Genomic DNA, 24,399 nt, shown 5'->3' on the forward strand with positions numbered 1-24,399 from the left:
AAAAAAAATCACACCTGTGTGAACTGAGCTGTGCAAATATACTGTACTCGTACTCATACAGTACTGTACTCGTACTGCACTTTTACTGCTCTGCGATCGTACTGTACTTGTAATGTGCTGCACGGGTGCTGTACTCTGCTGTACTACTCCGTATTGTACTGTACTACTCCGTATTGTACTGTACTACTCTGTACTGTACTATACTACTCCCTACTGTACTGTACAACTCCGTATTGTACTGTACTACTCTGCATTGTACTGTAATGTACTAATCCGTACTGTAGTGTACTAATTATACTGTACTGTACTAATCGTACTGTACTGTAATCCGCCCTGGCCTGTGTGTGCCATCCAGTGGTATTGGCGAGGTGTTTCCGTGTTCTGACACAGAGACAGACACATACGTACACATAGGGACACACATTGCTGTGTAATGGAGCGGAGGCACCGCTCAGAAATCCACTGTAGACATGAGCATTGAGCTATTTTCTGTCAAGAAATTCCGTGTAGGTGATTATTTTTGGAGTGTTGGAGATACGAAACAGAATTTTTATGAAACAAACGCTTTGCAGATTGAAAGAGGATAATTCAAGCTTTTCGTAAAGCTGCAATGATGGTGAGTTTAACGTTGTTTAATACAAGCAGATCAGACTTTTCTATTTCGACGAATGGGCTGTCGTGTCAATGGAGGGTGTTGCAACTCTAGATTCATTCATCCCATTATAAAGAAAATCTGGTGTTGCAAATTGCGGTGCCACCACCGATGCAGGGCCAGCTAGGCTGTATGATGGACATTCCATGCAGTTCTGGCAGCAAATGTTTGTTAGGCAACATGCGGTGGTGCTCTGTTCTGCCTGTAGGAGAAGTAGAAGGCACAGGTCTGATACAGGCGAGTGGCAAGCAGACGAAGGGGCCCTGTTGAGAAGCCGAGAAGGAGCGAGCAGACCGAACACTGCCAGAGATGAGTGGCCGACGGTGTTGTGCATCCCTGTGTGTAAGTATAGATTCACGGTTCACGCAACACTGCACCTATAGACTGGGTTGACTCGTTATAGTAGGAGGTGTGTGGAACCAGTAAACTAGCCTGTGTTTCTGTTCACAGATCCAATTTGATGTCATGAAGTAAATGAAGCTCTGGAACACCAGCTTGCCCCCCTCCATAGTCTCGCCCTGCAACGCCACTTTGCACAGTTGTCACTTTAATATTGTTTCTCCCTTTTTGTATTGTTTTATTTATTTAGTTTACTGGACCCTTTTTAATTCATAGGTTTGTTTTCTTGTCGATTGGCTTATAGATACCCATGTTTTAGATTTTGAAATAAAGTATATTGTTAAACCTTTCTAACTTTGCCTTTTACATTTTTATAATTTTAAGAGTGATTGAAAACAGTTTGCAGAATGGGTACAGTTCAATGAAAGTACATGTCAATACAAAAACTATAGGATAAAACGAGAAAAAGCACAGACTTGTTTACATAACGGTCCTCAAAGGTGAGGACCAGACCTCTAAAAAGGTGGCGTAGAAAGTTTGCAATTGTTTTTAAGCTAAAGCACCCTGCATTTTTTAACCCATTATTATAGCCTACTTATATTTGTATTTAAGTACAAACCCTTTTAATTGTATTGGTGTTTTTAGTGGGTTCCATCAATATTGTAGAAATATTAGACCTTGTCTAATATTGAAGCATGTTCTAATCATGGATACTACATGGATATTTTCCAAATATTGTATTCATGATTTTGGAAAAAAAATAGCCAATTTAAGTTAACACGAGGTGCCCACTCCTTGTTGCAGTGGCGGAAGGTTCTTATAACGGCAGTGGGTGCCCCCTGCCCCCCAGCAGGATAGGGGGGCCATGGGCACGGGCAACAAGGCTTGTTGCCCGTGCACACTGCCCACCCATCCTGTTACCTCACCTCAGATTGACATAGGCAGTGCCGCTGTCCAATACAGTGTAATGTCATCCGCATCCCATAGCCCGGAAGGACAGTCATGCTGTGATTGTGCACGTGCATGCACGGCATTGCACGCAGTCTGTCTACTCGCCTCGGAGAACACAGCCGTCAGCTTCTTGATTGAACATTTTCACAGTAGGCCCTAGCCTATACACTGACACCACGCTAGACAGGAATGCCCAAAAACGTCACATCCGGTTTTAGCCTGGGGTAAGAATTTTCTATGGCTGCCAATGCAACTTGGTCCAATCCTTCTTCTTCTTGCTGCGAGAGTGAGGTCTAGCCAACACCAACTCGGGATTCCTGGATCGCTGCCCTCCACAAATTCCTATCCAACATCAGGTTCTTGAGCTCTGCAGTGTTGTCAGCCAAGCTGTCGCGTCGCAGCACGTCTACATAGGTGGTACGCTTCTTTCCCCTCCTGGCTTTGCCCTGGGTTGGCTCCCATAGGGTCAATTTACTTGCCTCAAGTTCTGGGTGCCTGACGCAGTGCCCTGCCAGCCTCATCCTTCTCTCTCTGACTTTGTCCGTGACGCGTGGTAGGTCCCCATAGAGGTCCACATTTCTGATGCGGTCCGTCCATGTGACACCTAGTGCCATTCGTAGCATTCTTGTGTAGACTCCATGTCTCGGCCCCATACAGCAGTACTGACTCCACAGTAGCTATGAACAGCCGCCTCTTAAGGTCTTCTCCCATGTCTGATTTCCACACTCTCCTCATCCCGTGCAAGGCTTTCCAGGCAAGTGCTCTCCGAACCTTCAGATCCTGTTCAGTTGAGGCAGTCCAGGCTCCGAGGTACTTGAAGTCCTCGACTTGCTCGAGCACCGTCCCGTCTGCAGTGGCAATGGTTTTGTCCTTGGTGTTGACTGTCATTACCTTTTGTTTTCTTGGCATTGAGCTTGAGGCCGATCTTCCTGCACTCCTTTTCTACTGCCAGTAGTAGCTCCGTTCCTTTCTCGACTGTATCCGAGATTAGGGCGATGTCGTCTGCATAGTCGAGGTCAGTGACCATGATGGGGTGTACTCGCCTTGACTTCCTCGGGACCAGAGTGAACCCCAGCGCCTCCTCTCTGCCATTGATTGCAAGTCTCAGTGCATGGTCCATCACTACAACGAACAGGAAGGGTGCAAGAGTGTCACCCTGTAGGACGCCTGCAAGAATCTCGAATTCTTTGGTGTCACCATCGCAGGTTTGGACCTTGGCTCGAGTCTGGCTGTAACTTGACTCTATCATCTGGACCAACTTTTCTGGAACTCCGTAGGCACGTAGAATACTCATGAGTTTCCCGTGGTGAATGGATCATGACAAATGTGATGAGGTCAGCACATTTTGGGCACATTTGGGCAAGTGGCTATGGCTGCTTTTAGCCCAAGGAGTGTTTTTTGTGCAAAACTAGTTTGACAATGTCACATGCTACTTAAAGCAAAAGGAAAATTTGACATTTTTGCCAGCCATAGGATGTTAATGGTAGGGTCACAAGACCCTACTGTAATTACAGTACCCTACTATATATTTTGATATTATATTTTGGTCTCATCCTCTAGGCAGTATTTTTTATCCTTTGCAATGTTATTGGTTTGCAGCTTACTTTTAACTATGTCTGCACCTTTATACTTTTCTTTTGGGTTCTAAAGAGTTGGCCTTAGAGCCACTATTTTCAATATATTTATATATAGTCCTTAGCTTGACATGCCCTACATGTAGCTTGATTATCAGACTATGCAGTCCACTCAGAGAGTGGGCGGGGTCTTTGGGCTGGATCCAGGCTACCCTACATGCTGATTGCAGCCTCATCCTTTCAGATGCGGTGGGCGTGTCTAGCTTGATTTTCATCATTGCAACAGAGCTTGTTCCTTGTTGACCTGCCCAAGTGCCCATATGTGTTGTGTACTCATACCTGACGAAGACCCACAGTGGTCGAAACGTTGTAACAAATAAAGAATCTTCCTACAATTCAGTGTGCGGACATCCCTTCCTTTTTCATTGTACGTATATTTTTGACCAGCACCTGTAGAATGTCTGGAGATGTGCGTGCTTCCTGTAGGGTCACAAGAAACCCCTATAAAAAAGATTGCCCAAGCAAGTGGATTCATGAATGTATGTATATAGACAATATTTTAGGCCAATAAAAATATACTAAAGTCGTTTTCAGTAGGCATTCCTGCATAACTTCCTGGTTTGATGATGATGTCACGCGACGCGCATACCCTATATACTTCTATGAAAAAAAGGAAATAATCATATACAGTTTTTAAAGACAGTAAAAAGGGACTCTTGACTGTTGACTCTACTAAATCATGGAGAAGTATATCTAAACTAGACAACATCCCCAGACGATGATATTGGGCTGAGAAAGGTCTCCAGACTGAAAATGTATAAAATAGTTCTTCTGTCACAACTGCCGTTAGTAAAGTACCGTATACTAGATTGGCTGTCAATGGTCAGCTGTTGCGCCAAGAGCTCACTAGCAAATCACAGCGCAGCCGTCCCTGCGGGATATGGGATCTGGAGTCTATCCATAATAAAGCCGGTGGGATCCGTGAGGCCACACCCACAACGTTCTAAGGCACATAATATAAAGATGATGTTTTGACTTTTTACTTCATTATGACATAATAATACGGCCAAATAGGTTGGAAAAATAAGTGTTGACCGGCAATCTCTATGAAATGTAAAAAAATGTGAGGTTATCATCAACTGCCTTGTTAAGTGCCCACGCCACGCATGCAACTGGCCTGTGTGTGTGTGTGTGTGTGTGTGTGTGTGTTCCCATCTTTTCCCCAGGAGGGTCCAGTCACTTCCTCACAGCTCTTTGTTCGGGTCTAGCAGCCAGCTGCCAGTGGGTTGAGTCACAGGGAGGCTACAACAAGGCTAACCCTCTGCGTATAACGTTACAATATGATTATGAAAACAAACAACGAAAAGATTCAAGAATAGGCCAAGCATTATTTAGGAACCCTCGCCTGCTGCTACGGACGGTCGCTGTACGTGGTACCTTTTATTAAAGAGACCCCGAATGCAAAGTTCGCTTAGTGTTGCTGATGCTGCGGCTTGGACCTATATGTAGCGTTGTTTACTGGTTACAACAGTCAGAGGGATAGACATTTTCATTTGAATTTTGAAAGCATCCTCCTCCTCCTCATCAAGCATCACCCAGATGAACCGGTTGTTTAGCAGTAGTGCGGTTCGCATCATCCACTCCACTGATCTACTACACTCTCCCTTTCAGTATCTGCTCACTGTGCTCAGCATCCATATTTGCATCCCAGGGAGTGGCAACCCTCCTAAAGCGTTCCCCCTGCAAGAAAATTTAAAGTTTCCCTGGTTCTCGCTCACCCTCTGACTCTTTAAAATTCGCAAAGAAAGGTGAGTGTCTTTCAATGACTTTATGCTTTATGGTTTGTGTTGTGGTCGGTCTCAGGGTTGATGTGAAGGGCAGTCTAGACCACGTTGCCGCAGTAGCTACAACAATGGATCAATCTGGCGTTGTCTTGGATCTGTTGAGGTGCGCATTATTCTCACAAACCGTTTATATTATTTCTGGGAAATTATAGGCTCCAACTGAAAAACTATTTGTCATGTAGCATATGAAGCATTAGCATATTTGAAAAGCAGCAGCTAGCACTCCCACACTTGTGTTTGATATCATTTTAATTATTTCTAATGGGACTGATTGCTCCAGATGAAAAAAATGTTTTTGGTCGATTTGGAAAATGTGTGTGTACCTTGCAGACAAACTGTAGGAGGATGAGGAGGATACCGGTCCTGTATGTTGTTACAATCTGCAGTGTTATGTGCCCTTTATGTGTAATGTGTTGCAATCTGTGTGACTTAGAACATCATATTTTGTTACTGGCTTTTGGCTTTTATTTGTAGGCCAAGGTCCAACTGGACACAGGCCTATACTATATGTCTATATATTACAGGCATACACTGATCTGTCAAAATGTGACCACATACAGTGAGGGGGAAAAGAACACAGGGATCCATTTATTTCTACCAGTAGTCATTATTTAAGATAGACTGACCAGTGACCAAGAAAGCATCTGTATGAAGCTCTGGCTTGAATGTTTTTGTTATTGTTAATATGGGGCCTAGTCATATTGTTCAAAACACATGATGATGAAACCACATCTATATTAGAGACATGCCACTTTTGGTACAGACAGAGGTTAGTTTTTGTATGACCGTATATGACAGGTTTTCTTTTGGGGTTTTTTTACTGCTTTGGGTGGTAAAGCTCATTCACATCCCCTATGCCAAGTGAGTTCAGGAGTTCAAACATGCAATCTGTTCACAAGCTTGCTCCTATACCGCCAGGCTACTAAATTGATTTTTAAACGACCAACACAAAGCTGTTGCTGTAATATCTTTAAATGAAACTCCACACCAGTACTTCTAATATGCTCTCTGTTGCATCAATGTCTCCTAGATAGAATTGAACCTTTTCATGGCATTGACATACATTGTTCTGTAACGTTACCAACTGTTCCATTTAGCCTTTCCAGTGCGTGAGCCAACATGCAAGAGAACCATAAGCTTTATTATTCCTACATTTCTCCTCATTATCGTTCCCTACAGATAAACATGGAAGGAGAGAGCCATCATTCCCCCATCTAGTGCCTGATCCATACGCCTTCAACAGCTGGGGAGAAGTTCACTCGACTCCTCCTGGGCCAGCTCCCAACTACTATAGAATGAACATGCTCAAGTCCAGTGGACTGAAGATCCCTGGCCGGGGGCCAAAACATTCCAGCCCTGTGGGAAAGACCTCAGCTGGAGGCACATCCGGCCCTGTCGTCACTAAAGACAGTACGTTTCTTCTCTATCACCCTCTTGAACTTATGGGCAAGGGAAAATGACTTATTACGTAGTTAGCAGATTTGACTGCCTCAGGCACGTTTTTCTGAAAAAGGCTAGCAGTGTTATAGTAAAATATGTCTTATCGCCTATAGGAATGGAACAATACACAGACAAAAACATGTGTATTATTGTTGTTGAGTCTAAACCATAATTTAGTTCAATATAACTAAGTTCGGTCGCAATAAGTATACAATCCTCAACTCTCATCGGAGCATACCCAAGAATATTGTACATAATAAGTACACTCAATTGTATTTAGTAAAACTCGATGTGCTTCACAAATAATCAGCAGTTAGCCTATCCCTTGAATATAGGACAATATAGTGATTAGTCTTCATGGGAAGTATCAAAGGGAGCAGGGCTATGTCATGGTTCAAGTTAACTGAGGAATTTAGTGAGCAGGAAGGAAGGAGGGGGACACTGCGTAACAGTAAAAAGCAGCTGTTATAACAGAGAATTGTGCTTAATTCGTTCTAAATATTACAGCATTCATACTAATTTGATTTCCAAAGTATTAATGTGAACTGCAGGTTGCAAATGGGTAATAACCCATTGTGTCATTGTGAAACTGGCTTGAGTTGAAACCAATGTTTGCTCTTGACAGAAGTGTTGAATTGTGTGTTCATTTCAGCATTTGTTGATATAATAGGTATCTAGGCTAGTATGTGATGAAGACAGTTATTAAGGATTGGTTTCATTTTCAACATTAGAGTTGGGGTTAGATGAAACATGTTCAGAAAATGGATAGCTTTTTAGAGGTTTGTTTTTTAGGCTTATTTTTTGAGTGGTGTAAACCACTCCTACAACTGGCTTTGTTAGTCTGTGCAGAAAAAATGAGCATGGTTGCTATGTTCACCCTGTTCACCCGGGTGTGATTTCATTACGTCAGACATGATTTCATTACGTCAGACAGGCTATATTCCACCACTCAGTTCACACGGGTGTGATTTTTACCACTTGTCTTGTTACCACTACTAGAGTCTAGAGTCTAGTACTGAATGTTTTATCCCGTGTAGTGGTTTTTCACTTTAGTTATCAAACAAAAAAAATAGCAATGCTTCAATAACAGATTCAATGTTATCCTCTCACTCTCAGTGAATGGAAACTTTCCATTCTCTAATTTCTCGCTCAAGGAATGATGGAATTACAATATAAGAGAGATGGGTCATAGAACCCATAAGAGTGGGTTCAACGGACAGCTGACGTAGTGGTCCGGGCACCTAGGTTCAATGTAGCCTAACCCCATTCCATCACCTAACCGCTTAGTAAGTCCCATTACAAAAATAGCATGCATCACATTTTGAACTTGTGAAAGCATTACAAAATGGAACTATTTCGAAAAAGTTAAAACTGTTTTAATTATTTGAAATGTTTTGAAAATATCTGCATATTGACCTGCCCAAAATACGGATGCCGGGTTTAAAGTGGTTAAAGGGCAACTGTGTTAACTTGAAAGCTGACTTACTCTAGTCTTAACAGACCGTACAGTTTGCTGTAAAGTGCCCTGTGTCATGAGTTAGAACATCAGAGAGAGTACTCATTCCCACTGTGAAGCATAACACTAACAGTCACAAGTTCTTATGGTGGAACTCAAATCTTATTAAGTAGAGATAAGGGTTTTCAGAAGAAGAGGAACGACACTTTCTCCCTCTCCTACTGACTAGTCTAGGACTGGAATTAACACCTACTTTGTATACATACCGTAATTCCCCGTATATATGCTGTGCACCATCAGGGGCTTGGAGTTTTACAACAAAGATCAACACCTAATCCGACAACACACACACCATTCAGTCAACATCCGGTTCCGGTCGCGGTGTTTTGGATCTTCAAAATAAGGGTTGAACGGGGGGATATCCTGGCATAATAGTAATCATTCTTTAATTAATCCTGGCGGCCAAACGGTTAAGATATCCACATAGCCACAATAGCTACACAACATTGACTGTTCCACACGTAACCAGGTTTAAAAAGGGTTCTTTGTCTTGGCTAGGCTACCTTGTCTTAGTAATAACAAGTTCAGCACTGATTTCTTACTTCCTTTCATGTTCTCTAAATATGACAACAATGAACAATACCCAACGAATAATTTCAAGAAACTATGCTTGTCAGCCTTGGTTAAACCAGTAAGAAAATAGCATACACCAGTGCTTAAGAAATTGAATTGTGCTGTGAAGAGGTAACTCAGAAAGGGTACAACTCAGAAAAGTTGTACATTAAATGGAATACATATTGAGCATAGTTTTTACTAAGTCATGCAGGATCTAGTGAAAACTTACATAGCCAGGTAAGTATGTAAAGTATGCAAGAGTGAAATATTTCCCCACTATTATCTCTGACAACAACTAGGACTCACTTGAGAGCATGTTGTACTCCCATCTTTTGCATTGAAATGCACATTTGTTTCTAGAGACCTTTTTATTTAATTCCTCCAATGCATGGCTTTTGAAGATTACATCATATGGCAGCCAATTATATGGGATTTTTTAATGTTTGTTTAAAGCACTTATGACTAGTCTATGGACTTTGAGGATATTACAATGTTTGTTTGTTTTTTGTTAAGAGCACTTAGTCCACTTAGCACCAAGTCTATGGACTTTTAATGTTTGTTTAGAGCGCTTAAAGGGACACTTCACACTTCACCCAATGTTAATGACAATTAGAAACTTTCCTGGGGGTCTTTATGTGTGTAATATGTGGTTTTAGATATTTTAGATTTTAGCAGTGAGCCCAGTGTCTCTGATGTCATGGACACTGGGCTCATTTCCTTCCTGGACTACAATTCACATAATGCATTGGTGCATTGCTTCTCCTTGTGGATAGGGATCCACGATTATGGGCTTTAATGTTTGTTTAGTGCACTTACTGTATGACGTAACTCATTTGCCAGCCAAGTCTATGGACTTTGTTTGTTTATGGCACTAAATGATGACGTAAGAGTGATTTTCTTACTGATAAATATCAATTAGATCGCAACTTGTCCTTAGGCAAAGCAAGTTTATTTGTATAGCACATTTCAACAACAAGGCTATTCAAAGCACTTTACAAAAATAATTAAGCATTAAGACATCAAGATGCCAAAATTAAGATTGCAAAATAAACACATTATGAAATAACATTTGAATATAATAAAAAATAAAACACAAAGCCCACTAGAACCCTAGCATCCCTATTCTGGGCATGGCCCTTTTTCTCCCCAATTTAGTCATCATGGTGCCAATTGATTCCTCCCTACACACTTGCTGTGTTGTCACTGCTGTTGTGTCCTACTGACTCACACCACCGGGAGGACGTAGGGCCTTCGCCCTATACTCCTCCCGCCCAACACTTCATGCTGACGGGCGCCACCCCAGCCCTCTTATGATTACGTGCAGTTACAATTCTCACCCTCCCTGCCCGGCTTCCCTCCCCGAACACGGGCCAATTGTATTATATACATGAATACAATTGGACAAAGACACTCGACAAAGCCGGATGCACCACGGTGGATTCAAACCCACAACCTCCGCGGTGGTCGCCAGGCACTGCGCCACCTGAGCGCCATTCTGTGCATGTCTTAGGTGAACATTCTACAAAAATATTTGGTGCAGAGGGAAATAAGTGAGAGATGTATTGCCGGTCAACAAACTATTGATATTGGGTTTCAGTGGTTAAGTAGCCTGGCCTAGCCAGCGTGCTTTCTGGTCTAGAGGAGTGGGTGCGCTTGGAGCAAGCGCTGGAGAATATTGGGTCACCACTAGGGGTGTGCTGAAATATCGATATTGCGATATATATCAATACGTCCTTCCGCGATAAATAATCGATACACCACCGGCAAATATCGATAAATAAAAAAAATATATATTTTTTAAATAAAATAATGTTCATAATGAAGTGATGAACAACATGTTTAGAAAAGGAGGACATGGCAGCTAAAATAAAGTAAATCCCACTATCAGATTCCACAGCAACCAGAAGTACTGAATTTTACTGGATGGTGATTTGTCCAAACAGCTTTGTGGGAATACAAAATGCAGAATGCATTTCCCCAGCAGTGGACAAGTCCACTGACACCAGTGATAATGGTCAGTTGGTGGTGTTTGTGAGGTATTATGATGATACCAGTGATAATGGTCAGTTGTTGGTGTTTGTGAGGTATTATGATGAGGGTATGAGGCAAAGGGGGAGTTTATTGAGTATTCATTTAGTGTTTGAGTGGTGCAACCACTCCTATAGACAGCTTTGTGTGTGTCCCTCCCTGTGTCCAAGCACAAAAATAGCGTTTTTTTCAGTATTTCAAGTATTTTGTAGTTGCAGATATCGTGATATATCGTTGATGAAATTTCATACAATATATCGATGTATGGCAAATATCGCAATATATCGAATATCGTGATATTATTGTTATCAAGGACCTAATATCGCGATATATATTGTATCGTATGAGGTACCCATATCGTCCCACTATTCACCACCTCCCCTCGCCCCTCCCCTCCCTGGTAGAAAACAGCAGAGAAAACTGACGTCATCATATTGAGAGCGACGCCCCTCTGCACTGTAGCCGAATGCGAACGGAAATAAAAGCCTGGGTACCGAGGCTAGTGGTTAAGTAGCCTCACATTGAGATGAATATTTTTCATGTTTATTAAGCAATATTGTAAACCAAACTATTAAGTTGCATTTCTATATTAATTCTTGCCATAGGTCTGTATTACATTGGACAATGAAAAACAAATCAAAATGTAAATAATGGTAGTGGCTCAGGCGTTGGGGCAGCCTTCTGGGATCCGGGAGGTTCCCGGTTCGATCCACGGCTCCTCCTCCTGGCTGCGTGTTGAACTGTCCTTGAGCAAGACACTGAACCCCCTAATTGCTCCCTAAGAGCCGTTTGTTTGGTGCTGTGCATTGTTGACCCCTGTAACAGTGTATCTGTTCCAGTGAACATGATGGTAAATCACACTGTAAAGCACATTGAATGGACTAGAAAGATGCTGTATAAATGAAGTCCTTTTGACGTATGTTATCTCCCTCTGTACTGGTGACAGTTCAACTGCCAGTCATGTACAGGCACCAGTGTTAGCCACACACACACACACACACACACACACACACACACACATGCATGTTTGCACACGCACGGACGGATGGACGCACGCACGCACGCACGCATGCATGCATGCGCAAGCGCGCGCACGCACACACACACACACACACACACACATTCACACACTTTTGAAAAGACAGGGAAGGAGATGCACAATGTCATGGCAAAGGAGATATACAGAAATGATCAGAAAAGCATACAGACAAGCAGGGTGGCGTGGGGGGCGGGGGGGGGGGGGGGGGGGGGTGTAACTGGAGTAGCAAGGGGGACCGGGGGGAAGGAGGGAGGGAGGAAGCCGTGCAGAGCTGTGGAGGAGTCATTGTGCAGAACTGGTGAATAGTGGAATTCAGAGGACGGTGGGAGGTGGCTATAGCACACAATAGTGAAAGTGAGGGCTGTGTTCTCAGCCCTCTTCCTCTTGCCAAGGATCCTTTTACCACTGCTCCTCTGTTGCCCGGGCAACCACTGTGGGTTAGCTCAAGTTTTTTAGCCAGTGTGCTTTTTTCTTTTTGCTGACCAAGATCATGTTTTTTGTTTTGTTTTGTTTTGTTTTTTCCATTGATGTACTCCTTGGGCCAGCGGTGTCAGATACAGTATGCAGTCATTGAGTGTCAAATCTGTAAACTTGAGAAGAGAAAAACAGCCAGCATTCAATTAATGTCCTTTCACCCAGACAGAACCTTATCGGTCTTCCTCAGCATTGTCAAACATAAACACACATACATGCATGCATTCACAAATGCATACCGTAGTTGTAATGTACACAAGCACTGTATTTATACGAATACACTATTTCTATTTATTTGAGCAAAGATGAAAACCGAATAAATACAAGCAATATACAGTAAGCAAGAATAAAGGACACTGCTATGTAGTACAACTAAATACAGAAGCATTTTATGAAATCAGTAAGACATACCAAGAAGCAACTTGTACACTTTTAAAGCTGTATTGTTGTGTATTATTTTGATAGTCACAAGGCCTGAAAATAAGCTGCCATATGAAGGTCTCAGACTCTCAGTGATGACATTATGCTGCAACACTCCAATAGCTGTCCATGTTGTTGTTTCCCCTTCCTTTTTAAAGGATGTTGTCATATAAACCATCTCTTAAGCCTAAAGCCCCGGCCCCCGTCACACAAAAGCTGACAATGTGATGCTTGAAAATCAGTTATTACTGAGACCATCACGTGACAATAGCAGATCTACAAGGTCAGAGTGAGGTGACAGCACGTTATGAGCTTGTACTGTAGATTGGAGGATTGGCTCTGTTTGTATAAATCACTCTCAAGACCAGTTTGCGTTCCCCTTCCTGGGCTGGTGCCAGATTTGTTGAAATGCTTGGGTGCATAGGAACGTAGTTTTATTTTATGGTCTTAAGATATTTTGGGGCTTTTTTGCCTTTATTGATAGATATACAGTAGCTTGACAGGAAATGGGGAGAGAGATGGTGGGGAAGACTCACAGCAAAGTTTGTCGGGATCGGGACTCGAACCCGCAACACACTGTCATGCCTGGACTGCTAAACCAGCACAGGCCATGAATATAGTTTTTTCCTCAGCAGGGCAGCATATCACACAATGCAGCTTTAATCACTGTCAACCTATAGCATCCCTATGTCATCATATCACAGGGGGAAATTTCTAAAATCCTTCAAAAGTAGCAAATCCGTCAAAAGTGGCAAAATTACGCATAGTGTAAAATAGCCGATGTACAAGCTCACAAAGCTTCGCCGCATTGTGAGATTGTAGATTGGCTATTCTTCAGGGGTTTATAATTCCAGTGAAATAAAACATTTTTTTCCTTTATTTGAAGGAAGTCATAAAAGCAATTAAAAACAATTTGAAGCATGGATCAAGTCCTAGTCATATTTTGTCTTTTCATGGTAAAACCCCAGCAGCATTGCTCTGCCACAGGACTTGGTAAATGTGGTCCAGGACAGGCAAAAACTAAAATAGCGTGAGCTTAAAGCTTGTAAATGTATCCCCATTACTATAAAACACATGCCTTTAGGCCCTGCTTGCACGCTTGTTTAAAGAATGGTTGTTTATTCAAGAAATCATCAACAGGAAATGACATGCCATTCCCAAATATGCACTGGAGACAGTGTGTACCTGAATTCTCAAGCTAAAGACCTCTTAAAATGTTGTATTTGTTCTAGTGTACATTTGCATTTATGCCAATGAGTCTGACATAATAACATATGGGAGCAATTGGGTCATAGAGAGCAGACATTGGGGCCCCAAGGCCCATTCTCAGGGTGTCAGTGGCACCAGCTATGTTTGTACACACATTTGTACGCACGCACGCACGCACGCACGCACGCACGCACATGCATGCACAGACATACAGATTTACAGACACATAAACACAGTGCCGCAGATTGACTGCTGTTGGTGGCTCTACTCAGTTTACATGCTGCAGTCCTGAGTCCTGCACGCTGGCTGATCAAGGCAGCGTGGAATCCTGTGCATCTAAAACAGCACTTAGATGGATTAGCCTGCGGTTCTTACTTATTCATGTACCTCATTCATACTCATGTCATACACTAGAACGATGGTGTCCCATACTAGAAATAGTCGATCTACAAGCTCACAAGGCATCACAGCGCATGTGGATCTGCTCGTTTTTGTTTTGTTTTTGTTTTTCCACGGAACACCAACTTGCATACATCAGGCTTTACAGACATCAGATGCTCCATCTCTCTGACTGACCCATTTAGGAATGAGAGTAATGCCTAATCTCACATAAACTTGCTGTTGCAAATTTAACAACGCTGTTGTCCTGTGATGTGGTGAAGTTGGATGGATAGTTTCATCGGAGATTCAGCGACGCTTGAGATTAGGATGTTGCACACAGGTGTGGTTTAACCAAATTCATTTTTAATGTGAAACTAGTTTTCATAAGAAGGAATATGAATCTTTTTTATTTCAGTTGCATACAGTACATGTGCTTAATTGCACATTCTGGCTATTTAACCTGTATTAACCTCTTCACCAGTAGATCTATGTATTTATTCAATTTTGTGTTCCTTTTGTTTAGGCACTTAAGTTGCATTTCCTTAGTGTTCGACATCATTGTAACCATGCATGTTGTGTTGTTCTTTGTCTCCTCAGATGCTCCGCCGAAGGCCCCCACCCCCACGCCAACTAAGCTCTCTGAAGTGGGTGACGATGTTTTGGGGGACTACACAGTGGGTGAAAACGTCTGGGTGAACGGCGTCAAACCAGGAGTCATTGCCTACCTGGGCGAGACCCAGTTTGCCCCGGGACAGTGGGCGGGTGTTGTATTGAATGACCTAGTTGGCAAAAACGATGGGTCAGTGGGCGGGGTGCACTACTTTGAGTGCCAGCCCCTCCAGGGCATCTTCACACGCCCCTCGAAGCTTACCCGACAAATGATGGGCGAGGGGAGCGACAGCCAATCCACTGATTCTCAGATGGGCCAGAACCAGAGCCAGCATGGTAACGGCCAGCGGGTGGTGATGACACTTAGAGAGGGGCTGCTCAACACCGGAATGAAAACAGGAAATGAGTCGGGGTCCAACATGTCTGACAGTGGTTCCGTTAAGAAAGGCGGGGATAAAGACCTTCGAATTGGAGACCGTGTCTTGGTGAGTTCTACGTCTGTAACTTCAATGATGGGTCAAATGTTGTTGACTCTAGCTTTTGGAGATTTCTCTTCTTTTCTTGTTTGCATCGGTTGTGTACACTGTAGGTATATGTGTCTGGAAACTACTGACTTATAATGTGCTGTGTGCACCTGCATACTCGCAGAGGGAGGGATGGACTAGCCTAGCACTAACCCAAATTTCTCAAAATCTAATTGCAGGATGGATCCTATTGATTTAGGTGACCCCATGGCCTTTCCTCTAGTGAATTCTGCCTCTAATGATAATTAACCACAACAAACAGTGGGGGTAGGGCTTCCAAATTGGCCCAAAACATTTCCAAATTTACAACAATGGAAACTCCTTGAATGCAGCAAAGCATGTATTAAAGCTAAGCAGTGCCTAGTTCATCCATCCAACTTCAAGAGACACAAAACAGACTTGTTGACATACAGCACACAGGCAAAGCAACCGTTAAGGAGCCTATTGGCGCAGAGCTATTGGACTATTTGTCTAGTTTACTAGTTATTATACCTGTAAATGTAAGTAAGCTGTGTAGCCTACTTGAAGAGTAATACAAATACAAGTACAAATACATAATTAAATTATAACCGTAACATGATAGTAATGCTACTATCTATATTGTAAAGCAATGATATCACAATTTACGCTAAAACGTAATGATGAGTAAAATGTTATGTTTACCAATCCGTATGGTCCGAGTATGTTTAATACAGTATGTATAACTACAGTGGTTGGATGTGCTGCCATCTTTATTGTAGTTTGGACATTGTTATCCTTCGGGAGAGATAGACAACCTAAGTAAATCTTAGGAGATGTAACGTTAAATATGTCTAACTCAAGTATCCCTTGTGGCCTAATATCTTACATTTTACAAAGGTTCTTTATTCTAGGTAAGGCTGAGCTATAAGGTCAAAAATACCTCGATATTGAGAAGGAAATGGGGGGGGGTTACACGCAGCAAAGGTCGTCGGGATCGGGACTCGAACCCCGCTCACTGCCAGCCTCGGTGCTATGCCAGCCTTCTGGGCCTATTGTAACTCCTTTTTTAATAGTATTTATTTTTGCAGATGTACAAGTTCAGGTCACATTGCTTGTACATTAGCTATTTGCTATTTTATGACAATGTCTGACCATTTTGAAATAATAAAATAGGTTAAGTGATTAAAACCAGGAAATGACAACACTTGTGCCATATCGTGATAAAAATCCCACACAATATCTGGTCTCATATCACTATACCAATATAATATTGATGTTTTGCCCAGCCCTAATCCTAAAATTATTTAGTTACTGGTCTCTTAGCAAACCATAGCATTTTGTAATGTACTGTTTGCAAACAGTTATTGGGCATGCCGCATGGGTCATGCTTTCCACTTACTGTTGGGTAGTGCTAGAAGGTTTCCCACTGGCCAATATTGTAAGTCACACTGGATTACTTTCAGCACTTACGAGAGGAGAGAACAGCCCTGGCATATTGATCAGTGTAATCCATCTATTTCCAAGCATCTCCAGTATAATCTATCTGGCTGGAGTGGTTTGTTTTTGAAGCTATGCAATTGACCCATGCCCCACCCATAATTTCAGGGCTAGCATTTTCCCCTGGAAACATTAAAGCTTATCTTAGATAAAATAAAAGTTAAGCCTAAATTAAGCATAAAATGCTCTTAAGAGATCAAATATGACTGACTTTACACACACACACACACACACACGCACACGCACACGCACACGCACACGCGCACACACACACACACACACACACACACACACACACACACACACACACACACACACACACACACACAACTACCACTTTGTTTCTTCCCTGCACTGTATGTTCTTTGCTGCTGGGTTTGTCTCATTTGTTGTCTCCACCAGGCCGAAGGCGTGGGGAGAGAGAGTATGTTTTGCACTGTCCGTGTGTGTGTGTGTGTGTGTCCGTCCGTCTGTTACCAGCTAATCTCCGGCACCGTTAACCCGGTCGATGCCAAATTTTGCACAAACACTCCCTGTATGCCAACGATGAACCTCTGCCCCAAAATGCCTTGTTATAGCGCCACCAGGAGGCCGACTTTTGTAAAACACACTTTTTGATATTACTCCTCCAGATTCTGTCCAAAAATCCTGCAAATCGTTACACACTATCTCTATAGTCATGTGTTCAAGTCGGATCTGTCCGATATTTCATATTCCATCCTCATTAAACATTGGCTTTCAAAGTTTGCAGGATTGGCCCGTTTTGAACAAAATGCCTCAAATCATGAACACAGCTGAACACAGAAATTTACGTGAAATCTTTCACACACTTTCCTACTAGGCTGAGGAATATATCCCACCCTTTTCACATTGGCCTGTTATAGCACCACCAAATCACATTTTTGGAACAAAATGCCTCAAATCATCCAATTGTCATCCAAGGCATAAGAAGAAATGGCACCCTTTTCACATTGGCCTATTATAGCGCCACCAGGAGGCCACAACCTGACCTGTCCTGGTAGGGCACTTTATCTAGTGTCCTGTGATTCAAGCCTAATCTTCCCTAAAATGTTGATTCATTGTGTCACTAGACTTCTTCTGTAGTACCAGAAAGACACCCTGAGGGCGTGCACGCATCTGCCTGGGTGACGGCAGACTGCTGGGCGAGCGATGGCGCTTTGGCATGGGGGGTCAGATCAACATATGGAATGAATTATGTACTGGCCATATATGGAGCGTGTCTTGAGTGTACAGGGTTTGATGAGGTCAGATCAACATATGAAATGTCAGAACAGGTCAGCTCCATATATAGAGATCTAAGGGTTTGAGGTTTGAGGTCAGATGTAGAGTTGCTGGCTGGCTCCATATATGCAGATCTAGGTGATGATCCATATATGGAGGCGTGGGTGACTAACTGACAGATGGGAGATGCAGGTTTTCATAGTAAATCAATCAATAAAGCTCTGAGTCTGTTTCTGAACATCAGTCAGTGGAAGGATTCAAAGGGACAGGGTAGCCTGGTCCAGCCAGCGTGATTTCTGGTCTAGAGGGCCGGGTGACGCTGGGATCATGGCGTTGGATCCTATTGGTTCAACGGTCTGAGCGCCCACCCTCGCCCCCTTCCTCCCCTCCTCTTCCTGGTAGAAAACAGCGGAAAACACTGACGTCGTGACTTGTGACACCCCTCTGCACTGTAGTTCACTCCCACTCCTAGACCAGGACATGTGGCTCGTTTCCTCAGGCTTTTCTTTTTAAGCCGAATGCGAACGAAAATAAAAGCCTGGGTACCGAGGCTAAAGGCCTATTCATAGTCTGGATTTTTGGTGGTGAGGTGACCACCGCTCCGGTGGTGAGCTGACCACCGGAGCTGAAATAACGTTGAGCGGTGGTGAGTAAAAACAGAGAGAAGGGCTGGAGCGGTGGCGGTGGTTTGCTCTTCACCGCAGCTCGTGACGTCATGTTGTAGTTCGGTGGTCACCTAACTACCGAAAATCCAGACTATGTATGAGCCTTTAGTCAGGGGTGCAGTTTACTGTGGCAAAATTTGTCACCATTCTTAATAAGTATGGCCTACCACAGTCTCTTATACTGTATATTTATTTAATCAAATATGAAGGTCATAGTCACTCACAACATCATGACTGCTACAGTATTTGATTTGTTGTGACTTTATCATGTCACAGACATACACACATCTACTGTATCCAATGTATCTACTGTATGCCACGTCTCTGTCTGCGTGTGTGTGTGTGTGTGTGTGTGTGTGTGTGTGTGTGCGCGTGCGTGTGTAATGCACGTAACTCGAGAACCGTTTGCCCCACCAACTTCAAATTCGACACACGCGTTCCACACCCGTACAGGGAGTGCAGTGCCCGGTATCGAGTCGGTCGGACCCACGGTTTTCCAGAACCACCAAAAAAGGCTCTGGTCAGGCTCTGCCAGTGGGCCTAATGAGGCCAACTCCTTTCACCTGGGCCAGGCTCTGCCAGTGGGCCTAATGAGGCCAACTCCTTTCACCTGTGCAATTTCCAGCCTCTGCCTCAGCCAATTGAGGCTCAACCAATCAGGCTCTGCCAGTGGGCTGAATTGATTGCCCACTTCTCACAGCCAGGTTGCACTCTTCACACACAAGCACACAGCCACAGAGATCTCCAACTATGTGCTGTGTCAAATGCATCCAGGCCCCAAGTTGCATCGTTCCCAAGTAGGCCGGTGGCCGACTGTGACGGGCACGTACAGGTCTAGTCCATCTATAAATGCACCAAGTCTCTGTACGTCTGTCTGTCTGTGTGTAAACCACGTAACTCGAGAACCGTTTGCCCCACCGACTTCAAATTCGACACATGCGTTCCACACCACTGCATGGGGTGCAGTGCCCGGTGTCGAGTCGGTCGGACCAACGGTTGCCCAGAACCGCCCCAGGGTCTGCCCAGGGTCCATATTATGGAGCTGGCCTGTTCTGACATCATTCTGATGTCTGCATATACTCCATATTTGAGCATGCCTGACAAGGAACTCCATATACAATATGGGCATAATAGGGACACAGACATAATATCTGGGTGGGGAATGCATTTCCAACTTGGATCGTTCCAAGTAGGCCAGTGCCAAACGGCACGGCTGTACAGGCCCCGCCCCTACGGGCACCGCTCTAGTGTTGCTAATTGAACATTCTTTGAGTAAAAAAAGAGATGTTTTCCCAAAACAGACAGCCCTTTACTGGAAAAACACATTTTCACATCAACACCTTGTGATCTTTGAGCCAATAATGCTCTCTATTCTTAGCTAACAGTTCAATGTAATAACCAGAGGGCACCATAAAAGCTGAGGGATGAAGAAGAAATCTTGCCCTCACTGGGGTCCATGTTTTCTCCCAATTATTTTGCTACCATTTATACAATACCTTATTTGACCACTTTTCTTCTTCATGATCTAATGTTCTATGCCAGTGGTTTTCAGTCTTTTTCATATCAAGGCCCACTATTTATTTGGCATTTGAGCCACGGACCACCATGAGATTTAGCCTCGCAGACCCAAAACTAACGAATATTTTGTTATCGTTGGATAAGATTTTGTCCACAATTCCATGCTGTATTGATGTGGTGCCATTAGGAGAGATAACAGGCAAACGTTGATCGAAATACAAAATCTTTTACATTCTCTAATTGTGTAGACTTCTTGTAAATTAAGTAATGCCTACCTGCCTGATGTTCCTTCCACGCGCTACATCCGTCCGGGGAAGCTCTCCCGTGTCAGGTGAAAAGAAGCAGCTTTGACTCCTCATGCATAGAAGGAAGCATGAGGTCAGTCTGCTGCCCCCCCAGGTTGGCAGAGGAAGTGTAGTGCCCAGGATTACATTAGATAATTAAGTAATGCCGATGTTTATCAATAATTTTACTTTTGCGTAAAACTCACCATTTTACGCTCTCAAGAGTTAAAGATCTACAATGGTCCATTTGGTTACCATCTCTCCATCATTTAGCTGGGGACCACCTGGAACCCCCTCAACCTTAAGGACCATCATTTAGCTGGGGACCACCTGGAACCCCCTCAACCTTAAGGACCATCATTTAGCTTGGGACCACCTGGAACCCCCTCAACCTTAAGGACCATCATTTAGCTGGGGACCACCTGGAACCCCCTCAACCTTAAGGACCACTGGTGGTCACCGGACCACTGGTTGAGAACCACTGTTCTATGCCTCCTCTCTGGAAGGTTCACTATAGCTGCTCGTATTCTTTGTTTGTTGTTCTTTCATCCACATGAGTGGCTGTCCCGTGTTTGGTCTGACACGTGTCTCCCATGACGAGTACGGTTTGTGTTCAGTGATTAGGCTCCTGTCATTGTAGGATTGTTGTTATTGTTGAGGCAGGCACTTTTCCTCAGCCTCCTGAGAGGGAGTACACACTATTCTCTCCAGTACTGTACACTGATTCTCAGTAGGGATGTTAATAGTTCATTGTTAATTAGAGTTAGTTAATCGATTAATCTATTAATCGCCGTTAAGAAATTCTTCATTTAAACATAACAGTTAACAATAGCTTGGACTCCTCATGTATAGAAGGAAGCATGAGGCCTGAGGTAAAAAAAAAAAAACAATTAACCAAAAATACTGCGTTTCTATCATTGGGTGGTTTTCAGTGTCTGCACACGATGCACGCGCGTGGCCGAGGAACGCACACGTGCGTGGCCGAGGAACGCACATGTGTTTTCAGTGTCTGCCCACGCGCGCGGCCGAGGAACGCACATGTGGGGCGGATACTGCGTTTCTATCATTGGGCGGTTTTCAGTGTCTGCACATGCGTGTGGCCGAGGAACACACATGTGGGGCGGTTAAAAAAAAGGTCCCCCCACCTTGGTAGCCACAGAAACTGCACTGTGTCTGTGACAGACACAGTGCACTGCACACTCAGACACAGTGCACTGCACACTCAGACACAGTGCACTTTTCATTTCATTTTATTCCTCATAAAAGATGCCATTGCATGGCCCTGTATCTCAAATGGTCAAATAAATATTTGATTAAGGAATATAATATGCCTTTTGTATTCTTTCTGTATATCAGCAAAATGTAGATTTTTATGTTAGACATTGAGGAAAATTAAGATTCTCAGAATAAAATAAAATAAACGCTAACCAGTTAATCGATCGATAAGGTTATCAATTCATGAATGAATCGATAAATCCCCTCCCTGATTCTGAGTAGAGGCTTTCGACTCCCTGGTGCGAATGCCTACCTGAAATGTGCAGGTTACACGTGATATGCCTCACTCACTCTTTCACACCTTGTCTCATTAATAAAGATGGTAGCCTTCCCCTAGGCTGAACGCAAATCCATAACCTAACAACTGAGGTGGAAAATGTGTCCTTGCAATACTTTTGGCTGAACTGAACTCTGAATTGAGATTTTTGAAAACACCAGCCAAAAGGAGGGTCATGCTATTTAGCTGTCTTACAGGAACACTGGTGCTCTGAAAGCTATAATCATTGCTGCCATGCCGAGTCCGGCCCACACTGAACCATCCACCCAACGTGGTGTAGTGTTAAATGGCTTCACAATATTCCCAGCGGCCTGGGTTTTCAGTTCAGGTATTTGCGGTTTCGGAAATGAACAAGTCAGGGTCTTGATCAAAGCAATTACTAAATATTCGACATTTTTAAAGATGCAGAAATAGTCCTGGCGTTTGCAAAACATGGTCATTACTTTTCGGGTTAGGTCAGAGATATGTTTGACATGATTGAAAAAATGTGTGATCCATAGAGTTTTCATGATTTGAATACTCAAAGGAGCTTTATTCTAAATGAGGATGCATTTCTGTACCTGTATTTCATGGACCATTTTTATAATTTGATGAATATAGTTCAACATCCTGACATTTCCAGTATACTTTCCAGCCTTTTTTAAAACAACTTGGTGTCCCTATTTTAAGCCCAAACCACACCAATATCCTTGCAACCAAACGTATTGGTGTGGTTTGGGCTTCAGGCATGTCATTAAAGACAAAAAATAAAGCAGATCTACAAGCTCACATCAGCTATTTTCCCATATGGACTTGATCAAACCTCCTAGTGGAGCATTTTTACTTTGCACAGTGAGATCTCATATTCAAGGCCTTTTCTGTCATACAGAGACAAGGGTCTGCTCTATACTGGTATACACTGTATGTTAGAATTAAGTACTTGCCCTATTGTTGCAAATGTCTTCTGTTAATAATGTGTGAGATTTCTATTAAAACTAAATGAGTATTCTGACATTTTTGCTCTACAAAGAAAAGAAAATTCTTTCACTGGTTCTAAAATCTAAACCTGTTGCTGAAGTAACAGATGTTTTTTGTGGAGTGCCACCATTTTTGATTTGCATGAATGCTTACGCACAAATGGATACAGAAATACATATTTGAGAATGATGTCTGGTATATGCCTTTAATGGTGAAGCCTTTGATATATTGTGGTACAGAACTCATCTTTGGTTTCAGTACAGGGCATTGAGGGCAAGCTAAAATTACCACCTCAGTCCTGATATATTCCATGTATTTCTCTGTAGCCACCTACTCCATGTTGGGATAATTAGACTGACTGACTGACTGACTGACTGACTGACTGATTGATGAACATACATTATGGACATTGCAGACATGCAGTAATGAGTCTCCCTCCTTTGTGTTTTCAGGTCGGGGGAACCAAAATGGGAGCGGTCCGCTATATTGGAGAGACCGACTTTGCCAAGGGTGAGTGGTGTGGGGTAGAGCTAGATGAGCCCCTGGGGAAGAATGATGGTGCAGTAGCTGGCACGAGGTATTAACACTCACGCAAGCACGCACACACACACGCACGCACTCATACACACACACACACACACACACACACACACACACGCACGCACGCACGCGCGCGTGCACACACACGCGCGTGCACACACACACGCACACGCACACGCAGTCACAGACACAGGCACAGGCACACACACACACGCACACACACACACACACACAAGTGTCACACACACACACACAGACGCGCACGCACGCACACACACACACACACGCACACACACACACACACACACGCACACACGCACACACAGTCACAGACACAGACACAGGCACACACACACGCACACACACACATACACACACACAGCCACATGCACGCACACTGGTAGCCTGACAGCCATGACAAAAACAAACATGCTCTTTATTCTGGTTGCTTGTATAGGCTTCAAGTGCCACAATGTATTTTCCTTTCTCTTTTCTAATCTTAGTGAGACTAAGTCTTTCAAAAATCCACTGCAGTTCATCGTCTAAACTCAAAATGAAACTATGGTCCTTATAACCTCACAAGTCTAACATCACATACCTTTCCTTAGTAAGTTAGTAGGGTTCTTGC

General features: G+C 43.4%; 1 protein-coding gene across 2 annotated transcripts in view; it reads left to right on the forward strand.

The window, feature by feature from the left end:
- Positions 1 to 4,916: 4,916 nt before the first annotated feature.
- Positions 4,917 to 24,399, forward strand: part of clip2 (CAP-GLY domain containing linker protein 2) — a 41,311-nt gene continuing 21,828 nt past the window's right edge. For both annotated transcript variants that reach the window (XM_079508657.1, XM_079508658.1), the window contains exons 1-4: positions 4,917 to 5,324; positions 6,540 to 6,770; positions 15,020 to 15,516; positions 23,684 to 23,808. In XM_079508657.1, the coding sequence (XP_079364783.1) occupies positions 6,656 to 6,770; positions 15,020 to 15,516; positions 23,684 to 23,808 (737 nt within the window). In that variant the 5' untranslated portion in view covers positions 4,917 to 5,324; positions 6,540 to 6,655. The remainder of the gene's footprint in view (positions 5,325 to 6,539; positions 6,771 to 15,019; positions 15,517 to 23,683; positions 23,809 to 24,399) is intronic.

This window comes from Electrona antarctica (assembly GCF_951216825.1).
Source record: "Electrona antarctica genome assembly, chromosome: 8".
Classification (NCBI taxonomy): domain Eukaryota; kingdom Metazoa; phylum Chordata; class Actinopteri; order Myctophiformes; family Myctophidae; genus Electrona; species Electrona antarctica.